A 16,227-nucleotide genomic window follows, 5' to 3' on the forward strand; every position below is an offset into this window, starting at 1 on the left:
ACTACTTTTAAAATAAGCTAGATTCGAAGGTGAAGAATGAAGGGAACTGCTGTGTAAGTTAACTGTTCTAATAATCAATACACAAATATGCACCCAATGCACTGGTATGGAATTTATCAATTATCTTTGTATCATTGAAAATTAGAATGATATTTACCAGAAAGTTCACAGAGTAAGAATTTAGACTTGTGAGCCTGGTGTCGATCCTTAATGTATATTAACTTAAACAGATAATTCAGTCATTGAACTGTTTGTATATTGGGAAGACCAATCATGTTAGAATGCACAGTTACAATGTGTTTATACGTCATAAACTACAGAGCATGAGCTTATGTCCATTGTTTTTCTGTTGAGCAGTAAATTTAGGTTGAATTATTTCATTCTCCTCTATGTGATAGGCAACTTGCGGGGAAGCACAGGCTTTAGAGCAGGCAGATCTGATTGTGACCTTACATAAGCCTCAATTTCCCTGTCTGTAATTAAATCCCACTTTGAAGGATTAAATGAAGTAATTCCTGTAAAATGTAATGACTAATTGCAAAGTAGGAAATAAGTAAATCTTTAGTTTTCTTTTGCTTTTGCATCACCATATATAGTATGTTTTCTCTTGACCAAACAGAACAGAATCCGGTATGTAATGATGTCAGAGTGACTCAGCAGTTCTAGTTATTTACCTGATAGAAATGAGTGCATATGTGTGCCGGAAGACATGTGCAGGAATGTTCATAGCAGCATTGCTTGTGATAGCCAAAAAACTAGAAACACACAAAGATCTAACAACAGTAGAATGGATTAATAAATTGTGGTATATTCATAAAATGCAGTTTCATTCAGCAACAGAAGTGAACATGGTACTACTACACACAACACCATAGGAAAACTATGGCCCTCCAACGGTCTCCTCTGTTTTGTAAATAATATTTTATTGGAATACAGCCGCACCCATTTGTTCATGTATTGTCTGTGGTTTCTATTACTAGGCGGAGCTGAGTAGTTCTAACAGACACACTATGGCCACAGCCTAAAATATTTATTATCTGGCCTTTACCAAGAGTTTGCTGGCCCCTACGGTAGATGAGTCTCAGTTGACTCAACTTCAACAAAGTTGAAGGATTAATATTAGCCAGGAGGTGAAGATGTGGGGATTGGAAATGACTGCTAATAGCCATGAGGTGATGAGAATGTTCTAGAGTTAGATAGTGGTGATAGTTGGACAACTTTGAGAATAAGCTAAAAAACCACTAAGTTGTGTACCTTAAAATGATGAATTTTATTGCAATTTTTATAAGTTGGGTGGAAGAAAGCAGACATAATACAAATTGTGTGATTCTGTTTGTATATATATAGTTCAGAAGCAGAGGCTGGGCACAGTGGCTCATGCTTGTAATCCCAGCACTTTGGGAGGCTGAGGTGGGCAGATCACTGGAGGTCAGGAGTTCAAGACCAGCCTGGCCAACATGGTGAAACCCCATCTCTACTAAAAATAAAAAAGTTAGCCAGGCATGATGGTACTGTATCTCCTGCCTCAGCCTCCTGAGTAGCTGGGAGGCACGCGCCACCATGCCCAGCTACTTTTTTGTATTTGTAGTAGAGACAGGGTTTCACCATGTTGATCAGGATGGTCTTGATCTGTTGACCTCATGATCCACCCGCCTCAGTAACTGATCCCAGTTACTCAGGAGGCTGAGGCAGGAGAATCGCTTGAATCTAGGAGGTGGAGGTTGCAGTGAACCAAGATCATGCCACTGCACTCCAGCCTGGGCAACAGAGTAAGATTCTGTCTCAGGGGAAAAAAAAAATTAATTAATTAAAAAAGCAGACACTAATCTAAGATGTTAGAAGTCAGCATAGTGGCTATCTTTACTAGGGTAAATAGCTGGGAGAGCATAAGGGAGGTTTCTGTGGTGCTGATCATGTTATAATTCTTGCTGTGGATGATGTTTATATGGGTGAGTTTACTCTGTAAAAATTATCAGTTCTCTGTTTATGAATTGTATACTTCCATGTATACACTAAAACAAAAGCTTCTTTAAAAAAAAAAAAAACAGGCTAGTCGTGGTGGCTCATGCCTATAATCCCAGCACTTTGGGAGGCAAAGGTAGGTAGATCACTTGAGCCCAGGAGTTCAAGACCAACCTGAGCAACATAGTGAAACCTCATCTGTACAAAAAATTTTAAAAATTAGCTGGGCATGGTGGCATATATCTGTGGTCCTAGCTGCTTGGCTGAGGCAGGAGGATCACCTGAACCTGGGAGGTCAAGGCTGCAGTGAGCCGTGATTGTGTCACTGCACTCCAGGCTGGGCAACTGAATGAGACTCTTATTTCTCAAAAATAAATAAAAATTAAAAAAAAAAAAAAAAAAGCCGGGCGCGGTGGTTCACGCCCGTAATCCCAGCACTTTGGAAGGCCGAGGCGGGCGGCGGATCACGAGGTCAAGGGATCGGGACCATCCTGGCCAACATGGTGAAACTCTGTCTCTACTAAAAATACAAAAAAATTAGCCAAGCATGGTGGCATATGCCTGTGGGCCCAGCTACTTGGGAGGCTGAGGTGGAAGAATCGCTTGAAGCCAGGAGGCGGAGGTTGCAGTGAGCCAAGATTACGCCACTGCACTCCATCCTGGTGACAGAGTAAGACTCCGTCTAAAAAAAAAAAAAACGGCCAGGCACGGTGGCTCAGGCCTGTAATCCCAGCACTTTGGGAGGCCAAGGCGGGTGGATCACGAGGTCAACAGATCGAGACCATCCTGATCAACATGGTGAAACCCTGTCTCTACTACAAATACAAAAAAGTAGCTGGGCATGGTGGTGCGTGCCTCCCAGCTACTCAGGAGGCTGAGGCAGGAGAATTGCCTGAACCCAGGAGGCGGAGGTTGTGGTAAGCCGAGATTGCGCCATTGCACTCCAGCCTGGATAGCAAGAGCGAAACTCCATCTCAACAAAAAAAAAAATCTCCCTTGGGAAAGAAGGCCAGAGAATGCCCTCTTACTTTATACTTCTTACTGCTTAGCAAATTGTGGCTCTTTAATGGCCTAGATACTGAAACGCACATCGTAATTAAAATTATAAGATATTTGAATACTCTTACCAAAAAAATCTAAATCAGTGGTTTTCAAGTTATGTTCTTTCAAGATTCTGAGGTGATATTTTGTAAATTTTTATAAGAGGCCAAGTCCTTGCTTGCCTACTTTGGTCAGGGTCTCTCTTCTTTACCTCTCTTATGTAGTTGAGTCCACAGTCTTGTGACTTAAAAATACTTGAAAGACAGCTGGGTGCGGTAGCTCACACCTATAATCCCAGCACTGTGGAAGGCTGAGGCGGGCAGATCACTTGAGTTTAGGGAATCAAGATTAGCCTGGCCAACATGGTGAAACCTTGTCTCTACTAAAAATACAAAGAAAAATATTAGCCAGGCAAGATGGTGCACACCTATAATCCCAGGTACTTGAGAGGCTGAGGCAGGAGAATCACTTGAACCGGGAGGTAGAGGTTGCCGTGAGCTGAGATCACTCACTGCACTCCAGCCTGGGCAACACAGTGAGACTCTGTCTCAAAAAAAAGAAAAAAAATATATATATATTTTGTATTTACATATATAGACACAGTATTTGTATATATGTAAATACCTATATAAATATGTAATTTTTTATAAACGCATATATGTGTATACAATATATATGTAATTACAAAAAAAATACATATATATATATATATTTTTGGAGACCAATGAGCTTGATGATCCAGAGAGGTATCTTGGAAGTTTTTCCCCAAGACTGACTAGGAAGAATAGGAAAGGCAGATTAAACTCAAGTTCTCTGTTTACCCTTGTCATTATCATTTAACTTTTTTATTTACCTCAATTAAGATAACCTCTTGCTGGGTATGGTGGCCCAGTCTGTAATCTCAGCACCTTTCCAGGCCCAGGCAGGAGGTTTGCTTGAGGCTAGGCATTTGAGAGCAACCTGGGCAATATAATGAGACCCTGTCTGTAAAAAAAAACAAAAAAAGATAGCCTCCTATCTATATCTTCAGGCCAGTGAAATATGGGCTTTAAAAAAAATTCTTAATCTTTTTTCAAGTTGTTTAGCTTTTCTCCTTTTCTTACCAGGTATATGTGACTGCTGAGAGCCGCTTCAGCACCTTGGCAGAGCTTGTACACCATCACTCCACAGTGGCTGATGGGCTGGTGACAACATTACACTACCCAGCACCCAAGTGCAATAAGCCTACAGTCTACGGTGTGTCCCCCATCCATGACAAATGGGAAATGGAACGAACAGATATTACCATGAAGCACAAACTGGGGGGCGGTCAGTATGGAGAGGTTTACGTTGGCGTCTGGAAGAAATACAGCCTTACAGTTGCTGTGAAAACATTGAAGGTGGGTTGCTGAGAATTACAGTTTTCAGGTATCTTTTTCTTTTGTACTCAATCACTTGGAAATATTAGCATGCTCTTCTTTAATTTGGACCGCTTTCCACCCACTGGTGCCAAGCACATCAGCAAATTGTGATGATTAACCCTAGTGCCACTGCTGACAATGCAGAGGCAGATTATTCACTGCAATGCAGTGAAACCCACATGTGGGAAAGGTTTGTCTCTGGAGGCTGTTGGTGTAGATCTTAGTGGGAGGTTAGAAGCAAATTAAGTTATAAAAGCAAAATAAGCTCTTTTGCTTCCTGAGAACGACCCCTGCTGGACAGAATTCTTTTTGCCCTCTCTGAGATCATGGCCTCTTCTTGTTCTGTCCTTTACCTCCCTGCTTCTTGTTCTTCCTGTCTCTTTGCAGTTAGATCACTTCTTAATGCTCACCAAAATCTTTTTCCTGATACTACTGTATGTCTCCTTTAAACATCCCAGTATCAAATTATAAGGTTTTCACTCACTCGCTTCTCCCAGAGCCTCAGTAACTATCTCTGGTATATCTCTCATAAGGGCTATTCTTTAGCTATAAGTAGTAGTCCTGTTTCTTAAGCATATTCTGAGTGTGAAGCAATGTATAAGGCCTTGCTCTCTAAGAAGATTATGATGTAATGAAGAAGACAAGTATGTAAGCAGCTAAGTGCTCTATCTCCTCATTCAAAGCCTGAGCTGTCTGAGGAAGTAAACTATGAGAGAACCGAACTCTCCAATGCAGGGCTCCTGTGTTTGATTTGATTATAGGACATGATTGCTAAATTTTGCTCCTCCTGCTAATTTTTACTCCAGGATATTTTTCTAAGTTGGACTTCTTAAAATAATTATTATTTTGGCTGGGCATGGTGGCTCACGCCTATAATCCCAGCACTTTGGGAGGCTAAGGCAGGTGGATCACCTGAGGTCAGGAGACAAGCCTGGTCAACATGGCAAAACCCATTTCTGCTAAAAATACAAAAGGTAGCTGGGTGTGGTGGTGCACACCTGTAAACCTAGATACTCAGGAGGCTGAGGCAGGAGAATCGCTTGAACCCAGGAGGCAGTGGTTGCAGTGAGATTGCATCACCTCTCTCCAACTTGGGTAACAGAGTGAGACTCCGTCTCAAAAAAAAAAAAAAAAAAACAAAAAAAACAACTGATTAAGATAATTATTTCTTAAAATATTCAAAAGATACTTCTTTTTACTTTTAAAGCTGAAGTTTTAGGATTGTGATTAAGTTGGGGGTTTGTCCCTTTCGTTTTCTTCTTTCTTACCTTTCCCTTTTTCCAGGAAGATACCATGGAGGTAGAAGAGTTCCTAAAAGAAGCTGCAGTGATGAAGGAAATCAAGCATCCTAATCTGGTACAACTTTTAGGTGCGGAACCTTGCCTGGACCAAAGATTTTCTCCAAAAGTACTTGCCCTTTAACACTTGCTATCTCCAAATCCCTTTTTTTTTTTCATTTTTAAAAATAGAGACAAGTTCTCACTCTGTTTGCCCAGGCTGGTGTTGAAGTAATCCTCCTGCCTGGGGGCCTTTCAATTTGTTGGAGTTACCATGCTGGGCCTTTCCCCCATCCTCCCAAACCCTTCTTTTGAATCACCATGGAAGAAACTGCAGGTTTGAATCCACTTCAATAAGTAGTTATAATTTTGGCCAGCAAGGTGGCTCATGCCTGTAATCCCAGCACTTTGGGAGGCTGAGGCAGGTGGATCACCTGATGTCAGGAGTTGGAGACAAGCCTGACCAATACGATGAATCCTCGTCTGCACTAAAAATACAAAAATTAGCTGGATGTGGTGGCATGTGCCTGTAATCCCAGTTACTTGGGAGGCTGAGATGGAAGAATCGCTTGAACCTGGGAGGTAGAGGTTGCAGTGAGCCGAGATCACACCGTTTGTTCCACTCCAGCCTGGGCAACAAGAGTGAAACTCAACCTCAAAAAAAAAAGTTAATTAGTAGCTTCCCTGTTTAAAAACTGCCCAAGAAACAGTGGTCTGGATTGATTTTCATATATAAAACTGCTCAGTTTGAAAGACCAAAAAAAAAAACAAAACAAAACTGCTCAGTTTGTAGTAATTGCCCCAGATTCAAAGTTCAGAAGTGTTCAAATGGTACTGAACCAAAAACTCATGAAATGTTTTTGCAAAATAAAGAGGCATTAAACAAAGGACTGTTGATAATAAGCAAATTCACCTTTCAGGTCACAAAGAAGTCTCACTAAGCCTCTTTTACTTTTTAAAAATAGGGCCAGGTTTTTGTTTCTGCTTTTGTTTGGGGGTGGTGGTGGTGGTTGTTTTGAGATGGAGTCTTGGCTCTGTCCCCAGGCTGGAGTACAGTGGCAGGATCTCGGTTCACTGCAACCTCCACCTCCGAGGTTCAAGCAATTCCTCTGCCTCAGACTCACAAGTAGCTGGGAGTACAGGTGTGCACCAGCACACCTGGCTAATTTTTTGTATTTTAGTAGAGACAGGGTTTCACCATGTTGGCCAGGATGGTCGTCTTACCTCGTCATCTGCCCACCTTGGCCTCCCAAGTGCTGGGATTACAGGCGTGAACCACTGCGCCCGGCCTGTTTTTTTTTTTTTTATAGTCTCTCTCTGTCACCCCAGCTGAAGTGCAGTGGCATGATCCTGGCTTACTGCAACCTCCGCCTCCCAGGTTCAGGCGATTCTTGTGCCTCAGCATGCATCACCATGCCCAGCTAATTTTTGTATTTTTAGTAGAGACAGGATTTTGCTATGTGGCCAGGCAAGTTTTGAACTGTTGGTCTCAAGTGATCTGCCTGCCTCAAAAGTGCTGGGATTACATGGGTGAGCCACTGCACCTGGTCTCTTGTCAGTTTTTTTAATAAGGAATCTGCCATATATCAGTGAAATCCTTGATGATACAAGCAATGAAAATCTTTTTACAAAGCAGTATTACAGGTGGGGCTCACATAGTCTTTAGCATGTGCACAAGGAGGAGAGAGAATCACAGGCCATGTGCAAAACTCTAGAAATGTTGGTTTTCTTGGCTCCTTACAGAATTAATACAAGTAACGCTGCTTTTGCTCAAACAGACATATACTCAGGTGCATATGAATTCCCAGAGAGCTAGGACGGGAGGCAAAAGGACTCCCTTTTGAACCAGCTTAATTTTTGCTATATTAATTTCAGAGAATGTGGTGGTAAGAAGGGAAAGACTGCCCTAAACTAGACCTGAAAAATTGTCGAATTATTCAGGACCAAAGTGGTTTGGAGTGTTTGCATGTATATTAAAAAAACAAGCACTATTCTTCAACTTTTAGGTGTGTGTACTTTGGAGCCACCGTTTTACATTGTGACTGAATACATGCCATATGGGAATTTGCTGGATTATCTCCGAGAGTGCAACCGAGAAGAGGTGACTGCAGTTGTGCTGCTCTACATGGCCACTCAGATTTCTTCTGCAATGGAGTACTTAGAGAAGAAGAATTTCATCCATAGGTTTGTAAAACTTGCCTGTGACTAACCATTAAGCCATCTTGCTTGACATGCAGTTAAAAGGAAGAATATGGGAACCTTCCCAGAAAATTTCAGATGATTCAAGAAAGTAATTCTGTATTTCACAGTGCCCATTATTACATCACTTCTAACTTGTAAACCGACTATACTCTGAAGTATTAATAAAGGGCCTTTGCTAGTCTCAAAACTGAGAACTCTATTAAAAAAAAAAAAAATTGGCTGGGTGTGGTGGCTCACACCTGTAATCCCAGCTCTTCAGGAGGCTGAGGCGGGCAAATCACAAGGTCAGGAGTTTGAGACCACCGTGACCAACATGGTGCAACCCTGCCTCTACTAAAAATACAAAAAATTAACTCTATGTGGTGGCATGTACCTGTAATCCCAGCTATTCAGGAAGCTGGGACAGGAGAATTGCTTGAACCCCGAAGGCAGAGATTGCAGTGAGCCAGATAGCACCATTGCACTCCAGCCTGGGCAACAGAGCAAGACTCTGTCTCAAAAAATTAAAAAATTAAAAATAAATTAAAAAAACAAAATTACAGTCATGATGGGGTCTTGCTGTGTTGACCAGGCTAGTCTCAAACTCCTGGCCTCAAGTGATCCTCCCATCTTGACCTCCCAAAGTGCTGGAGTTACAGGTATGAGCCACCACGCACAGCCAGAGAGCTCTCTTATTTTGCCCAGCACTATAGCCAAGATCCTTTTTCACCATCTACTGTTGTTTGTTTGTTTGTTTTTAACCTTCTTGAGACAGTCTGGCTCAGTCACCCAGGCTGGAATGCAGTGATTTGATCTTAGTTTACTACACTTTCTGCCTCCTGGGCTCAAGCTGTCCTTGTCCTCCCACCTCATCCTCCTGAGTAGCTGGGACTACGGGAGTGTGCCACCCTGTTGGCTAAATGTTTTTTGTTTTTTTCTTTTTTTGTGGAGACAGCGTTTTGCCTTGTTGCCTGGGCTGGTCTTGAACTCTTGAGCTCAGGAGATACACCCACCGTGGACTCCCAAAGTGCTAGGATTACAGGCATGAGCAACCACACCTGGCCTAGGGGCTGAATTTTTAAAATAGTTTTCTGCTTTAGTAAATAACTGAAAGTCTTATAGAAAAGCATCTATTGCTCACCTATCCCAATGTATTTATAAATAGGGACCCATATTATAAAGCCTACTTTATTCTGCTTCTTGATGAGTATTCTACAGTGGCTTTCTAAGATGTTAGTGATTATCAAAAAATACTACCATATTTGTCAGCACTTAGTTAACTCTGCCTATAACACAAAGAACCAAGAATAGAGTGTTCATGACCATTTTCCTCACTGTCTGAATGGAATCACATATAGGGTTCTCTTTCCACAGAGATCTTGCAGCTCGTAACTGCCTAGTGGGAGAAAACCATGTGGTAAAAGTGGCTGACTTTGGTTTAAGTAGATTGATGACTGGAGACACTTACACTGCTCATGCTGGAGCCAAATTTCCTATTAAGTGGACAGCACCAGAGAGTCTTGCCTACAATACCTTCTCAATTAAATCTGATGTCTGGGGTAAGGTTGAAAGGGACTTTTTTTCTATGTCATTTTATTGTTTTAATAAATGCCCTTGATTCTTTAGAGCTTTTCTTTTTTATGATGTTCAGTATCCTCTACCTTTACCTGCCATTCTTCTTCAGTTATTCAGCAAGCATTTGTTAAGTACCTCCTGTCTGCCAGGATTGTGCTAAGAACTTCACATAAACAGAAGAATAGGTCTGACGTGGTGGTTTACGCCTGTAATTTCAGCGATTTGGGCTGAGGTGGGCAGATCAGTTGAGGTCGGGAGTTTGAGACCAGCCTGGTCAACATGGTGAAACCCTGTCTCAGGTCAGGAGTTTGAGACCAGCCTGGACAACATGGCTCCATCTCTGCTAACTACAAAAATTAGCCATGCGTGGTGGTGCGCACCTGTAATTCCGGCTACTCGGGAGGCTGAAGGCTGAGGCAGGAGAATTGCTTGAGCCTGGGAGGTGGAGGTTACGGTGAGCCAAGATGGTACCACTGCACTGCAGCCTGGCCAATAGAGGAAGACTGTCTCAAAAAAAAAAAGTATAAAGAAGAAAGTTTAAAAAAAAGAAGTCCATTCCTTCAAGAGCGCTCACAGTCTAGATTTCATATTGCACTGGAGTGCTGATGATCCTCTCTCTGTATAGCACCATATTTCCATATTAGTTTTTTTTTTTTTTTTCTTGCTCTGTTGTCTAGGCTGGAGTGCAGTGGCACAATCGCAGCTCACTGCAACCTCCATCTCCCAGGTTCAAGCGATTCTCCTACCTTAGCCTCCCAAGAAGCAGGGACTACAGGCATGCACCACCATGCCTGGCTAATTTTTGTCATTATAGTAGAGATGAAGTTTCACCATGTTGGCCAGGCTGGTCTCGCACTCCTGACCTCAGATGATCCACCTGTCTCAGCCTCCCAAAGTGTTGAGATTACAGGAGTGAGCCTCTGCACTAGCCTCACATTAGGTTTTATTACTCATTTGCAAAGTACTGAGTCACAGAGCTTTCTTTTCAAGGGAAGCATTGATGAGGTTTCATCTAGAATTTGTCCTTACTGATCTTGTTTCTACTGCTCTGAGAAGTAATATGACTTGGTAGAAGCTTAGTGGACTGAATGATCTGGAAATTTGGATTGTGGGCCAATAGGAATAGTCATAGGATTATAAGTCACTTTTTACTAGAAATCTCAAACTGAAATAACTGTGACAAAATCAATTTTTTTTCTGCTCTGAATTTTATCTGATTTTAAATGAATCTTTATTTTAGCTGAGTTTAAAACTGTTATTAAATACAGTGGTTCCCCTTTATCCTCGGAGAATACATTCTAAGATCCCCCTGCTTGGATGCCTGAAACCAAGGATAGTGTCAAACTCTGGATATATCATCTTTTTTTGATCTGATAACTGAGAGGTCTTCTTAGTGACTAAGGGGTGGGTAGCATCTATGGTGTGGATACGGAGAAGCGTGGCTTGAGATTTCATCATGCTACTCAGAACAGCATGCAGTTTAAAACGTTCAAATTGTTTATTTCTGGAATTTTCTATTGAATATTTTTCGACCTTGGTTGACTGTGAGTAACAAGCTATGGAAAATGAAACCACGGATAAGGGGTGACTACTGTATATCAGAGACTTTTCTAAGACTAGTTGGATTACGCCCCAGCTTCTTAAATGCTCATAGTTTATTTTCCCTCACTGTAGTAAAGGAAATCTAAATAAAAATTGGGAAATTTAAATAAAACTGTCTTGAGATTCTATGCCTGTGGCAAATATTTTAGAAGAACAAGCCATGCTGTAAGAGTTGATAAAAGAGTATATTCTATGTTAATGTTGTTGTAACAGGGTGTGAATGTTATCTAAAATTGGGAAGAGAATTACCTAATTATGTAAAATGCATAATAAATCAGAGGAGAAACACTAAGTGCTTTTTAAAATTCCTTATGCAGCTTTTGGGGTACTGTTGTGGGAAATTGCTACCTATGGAATGTCACCATATCCAGGTATTGACCTGTCTCAGGTCTATGACCTACTAGAAAAAGGATATCGAATGGAACAGCCTGAGGGATGCCCCCCGAAAGTTTATGAACTTATGAGAGCATGTGAGTATTTTTGCATATTTTAATTTTGAAGCCATAAGCTAGCAGTTCAGAATAGTTAACAAAATTAGAAACTTTTCTCCTCTTAGTGCTGTTTGAGTGAATCCAGCCTCATGACATTTAAAGAGTTTATCATTGATCAGCCAGTTGTCATATCATATAGCATTGAGTCTTTCTGGAATCCCAAGAATAGTTTTTATTATGGCCCAAATATTGGCCCAGTTTCTCAGATACATTTGCATATTTAATAAGAGATTGAGTTTAGAGCTTAAGATGGGGAGGGCTGCTTTCAACTAGATAAAAGTGATTGCTAAAGACTATGAAGAACTGCGTACAAATACCTCTGTGTTGGATAAACAGAAGCATCTGATTGCTTGCAGATAAAAAAGTAGGGAAGTGAGTAGTGAATTAAATAGCAGTTGTTGTTTTTGTTTGCTTTGTTTTTTGTTGTTTTTGAAACAGAATCTTGCTTTGTTGCTCAGGGTGGGGTACAGTAATGTGATTTTTGACTCACTGCAACCTCCACCTCTTGGGTTAAAGTGATTCTCCTGCCTCAGCCCTTGAGTAGCTGGAACCACAGCCACACTCCACCATGCCCAGCTAATTGTTGTTGTTGTTGCCACCCCAACTGGAGAGAATGCAGTGTCGCAGTCTCTGCAACCTCCGCCCTCCAGGTTCAAGCAATTCTCCTGCGTCAGCCTCCCAAGTAGCTGGGATTACACGTGCCTGCCACCACACATGGCTAATTTTTGTATTTTTGGTAGTGATGGGGTTTCACCATGTTGGCCAGGTTGGTCTCAAACTCCTGACCTCAAGTGATTCGCCCACCTTAGCCTCCCAAAGTGCTAGGATTACAGGCTTGAGCCACCGCGCCCTGTTTAATCTTTGTATTTTTTTTTTTTTTTTTGAGACGGAGTTTCGCTCTTGTTACCCAGGCTGGAGTGCAATGGCGCGATCTCGGCTCACCGCAACCTCCGCCTCCTGGGTTCAGGCAATTCTCCTGCCTCAGCCTCCTGAGTAGCTGGGATTACAGGCATGCGCCACCGTGCCCAGCTAATTTTTTGCATTTTTAGTAGACGGGGTTTCACCATGTTGGCCAGGATGGTCTTGATCTGTTGACCTCGTGATCCACCCGCCTCGGCCTCTCAAAGTGCTGGGATTACAGGCTTGAGCCACCGCGCCCGGCCCATCTTTGTATTTTTAGTAGAGACAGGGTTTCACCATGTTGGCCGGGCTGGTCTTGAACTCCTGGCCTCAAGTGATCCACCTGCCTCAGTCTCCCAAAGTGCTGGGATTACAGGTGTGAGCCACCATGCCCAGCTTGAACTGCAGTTGTGTCTGAACATAAGTCTGTGTTCTTTTCTCACTGAACTTTGGCGTTCTCTGTTGTACTTTGTCAAAAGTGAACTTTGAGCTCCTCCTTTTTGATATCCTTTTATATTACTGAGTATGTACAGTTGATTATACGGTCAGGCTGAGTTTGAAGACAAACTTTTACTTCTTCCATTTTCAAATGGAAGAAAACTTGTCATTTTCTAAACCATCTTCCCGTCTCTCCTCATCCTTTAGTAGAAGGAATAGGAGCTGAGGCTAAATAGAAGCACCAGCCTTAGAAAGTGGGTTCATGGCCAGGTGTGATGCTCACACTTGTAATTCTAGCAATTTGGGAAGCCAAAGTGGGCAATTGCTTGAGCTCAGGAGTTCAAAAGTAGCCTGAGCAATGTGGCAAAATCCTGTCTATAAAAATACAAATATTAGCTGGGTGTGGTGTTGCACACCCATAGTCCCAGCAACTTGGGGAGCTGAGCCAAGAGGATTGCTTGAACCCAGGAGGTCCGTGCTGGAGTGCAGTGTTGCAATCTTGGCTCACTGCAATCTCCACCTCCCAGATTCAAGTGATTCTTGTGCTTGCCTCCTGAGTAGCTGGGATTTCAGGCACCCACCACCACGCCCAGCTAATTTTTGTATTTTTAGTAGAGATGGGGTTTTGCCATGTTGATGGTCTCAGACTCCTGGCCTTATGTGATCTGTCAACCTAGTGCTGGGATTATAGATGTGAGCCACCATGCCCGACTTTCTTGGATATATCGACATGGAAAGGAATTAAAGGTTAACTTTAACTTAATAAACGAGGATATCCAGATGTCCAATAAGCGTATGAAGTGAGCTGAGATCGTGCCACTGTGCTCCAGCCTGGGTGACAGAGCAAGACCCTGTCTCCAAGAAAAAGAAAAAAGGAATTTAGAAAGTGGGTTTATTGGTTGGGCACGGTGGCCTAGCCTGTAATCCCAGCACTTTGGGAGGCCAAGGTGGGTGGATCACCTGAGGTTGGGAGTTCAAGACCAGCCTGACCAACATGGAGAAAATTCAAAAAATTAGCCAGGTGTTGTGGCACATGCCTGTAATCCCAGCTACTCGGGAGGCTGAGGAAGGAGAATTGCTTGAACCCAGGAGGCAGAGGTTGCAGTGAGCTGAGATCTCCATTGCACTCCAGCCTGGAGCTCAAAGCAAAACTCCATCTCAAAAAAAAAAAAACAAAAAACAAAAAACAGTGGGTTCGTTATACCTCTGAGTCTAGAGCTGAGAAGTGGGTATGTTGTTATCATTGTGAACATGCCATAACATGTGTCTAATAAGTACACATCATGAGGCATGGAACTCATTATTAGACATACCACTGGATATTGAATTTCTGCAAGGAGTTTTTAATATTTTCTTCTTCCGTTATGTAGGCTGGAAGTGGAGCCCTGCCGATAGGCCCTCTTTTGCTGAAACACACCAAGCTTTTGAAACCATGTTCCATGACTCCAGCATTTCTGAAGGTGAGAATCTATAGAATTTACTGTTGGTGACTAGTTCTGGGTAGTGATGGTGATGATAATGGTAATTACATTTCGAAAATGATTAACTTCTGTAGTTTGGGACTCTGTTTTATGATACTGAACTAATTTTTGACCTTGGTTATTGCTGTGTTGCTTTTTTGCTATTTTCAGTGCATCTTTGTGTCTCATATATTTTAAATTGAAGTTGTATTTTAATTAGAAATTTATTCATCTTCCCTTTAACATTAGTAAGTTTGGTAGCTCATTAAGCATCAATATTTAGGATGTAGGAAAGAGAAAAGGAAAAAATAAGTAAAAAAAAATTCTAACTCCCTGAACTGCATCTACAAAGCAGAACCAAGTTGTAAAAACAATATTCAGACATTCCATTTTTGGAAATAGATCTTAAGGAAATAAGAATATGAACAAAGATTTAACTGTAAGGACATTGCATCAGAATGTAGTTTATAATAGTGAGAAATTATGAACAACTTAAATATCTAGTGGACTGCAAATTATTACATTCATATAGCTGAATATTTAAAATGATATTCTTAGAGAGATATATATATCTGAAGCATGAGATTACAGGCATGAGGAGCCTCATACCTGTAATCCTAATCCCAGCACTTCGGGAGGCTGAGGTGGGTAGATCACAAGGAGTTTGAGATCATCCTGGCCAACATGGTGAAACCCCATCTCTACTAAAAATAAAAAAAATAGCTCGGCATGGTGGCAGGTGCCTGTAATCCCAGCTACTCAGGAGGCTGACACAGGAGAATCGTTTGAACCCAGGAGGGAGAGGTTGCACTGAGCTGAGATCAAGCCATTGCACTCCAACCTGGGTGACAGATTGAGACTCTGTCTCAAAAAAAAAAAAAATCAAGCCAAAAAAATGAAAAATAATAACATCAAATTTTAGCAAGCATGCAGAGTAACCAGAGCTTTCATGCAAAATAGTATAGCCATTTAGGGACAGGTTGGCAGGACCTGAAAAACGTGAATGCTCATATACCTTGTGATCCACCAGTTCTCCTGTGTTTGTGCCAGTCTGATGTGCATAGCATTGTCTACCAAAAGACACATGGCAGGATGATGCTAGCAATGTATTGGTAGTAACCCCAAGCTAGAAACAACCTAAACATCTATCAAGAGGAGAACAGGTGGATTGTGGTATATTCACACATTGGCATACTACACAGAAGTGAGAACCCCTGCCACATGCAGCAGCGTGGACAAATCTACAGACATGATACTGGGCAAAAGAAGACAGAAGAGTACATATTTTATGATTCTGTGTATGTTTTTTAGTACTCTCTACTTGTCAGTTCCTTCTCAGCTGTGTGCCTTTTCTGAAAAGAGCTCCCTTTCTCTGTTATGAAATTGTTCTTTTTATCAGTCCCCTTGTCTTCCTGACAGAAGTAGCTGAGGAGCTTGGGAGAGCTGCCTCCTCGTCATCTGTTGTTCCATACCTGCCCCGGCTACCTATACTTCCTTCCAAGACTCGGACACTGAAGAAACAGGCAGAGAACAAGGAGAACATTGAAGGGGCACAAGATGATGCCACAGAAAACTCTGCTTCCAGTTTAGCACCAGGTATGGGTCTCTAGGCAGCTAGAATCAAAATAGAAACTACCTTGTTGAAAGAAGCGTGGGATATGAGGCTTTTCTGTCCACTTTCATGCCCATCGTCCCTGAGGAAAGCATGGAGTCTCTTTCACCCACCTGTGAAGTCCTTGGCTCCACACTGCCAGTGTTAGTTGTCCTGATCTGTCCATCCATCATACAACTCTCCCTCCAGTTTCATCTCCTTAACCCTGGGTTCCCAAGTAGGCATCATCTTTACAGGTCCATCAAAAACTTTGCTGAACCTCATAGAAGGGAACAGATTGCGCAGTGG

The 16,227-nt window shown here is 42.0% G+C and overlaps 1 protein-coding gene across 11 annotated transcripts in view; it reads left to right on the top strand.

The window, feature by feature from the left end:
• ABL2 (ABL proto-oncogene 2, non-receptor tyrosine kinase) overlaps positions 1-16,227 on the top strand; it is a 132,523-nt gene that overhangs the window by 106,418 nt on the left and 9,878 nt on the right. For all 11 annotated transcript variants that reach the window (XM_078356231.1, XM_078356229.1, XM_035279956.3 and 8 more), the window contains 7 exons: positions 4,110-4,382; positions 5,688-5,772; positions 7,687-7,864; positions 9,236-9,420; positions 11,356-11,508; positions 14,238-14,327; positions 15,747-15,923. In XM_078356231.1, the coding sequence (XP_078212357.1) occupies positions 4,269-4,382; positions 5,688-5,772; positions 7,687-7,864; positions 9,236-9,420; positions 11,356-11,508; positions 14,238-14,327; positions 15,747-15,923 (982 nt within the window). In that variant the 5' untranslated portion in view covers positions 4,110-4,268. The remainder of the gene's footprint in view (positions 1-4,109; positions 4,383-5,687; positions 5,773-7,686; positions 7,865-9,235; positions 9,421-11,355; positions 11,509-14,237; positions 14,328-15,746; positions 15,924-16,227) is intronic.

This window comes from Callithrix jacchus, chromosome 18, assembly GCF_049354715.1.
Source record: "Callithrix jacchus isolate 240 chromosome 18, calJac240_pri, whole genome shotgun sequence".
NCBI classification, from domain to species: Eukaryota; Metazoa; Chordata; class Mammalia; order Primates; family Cebidae; genus Callithrix; species Callithrix jacchus.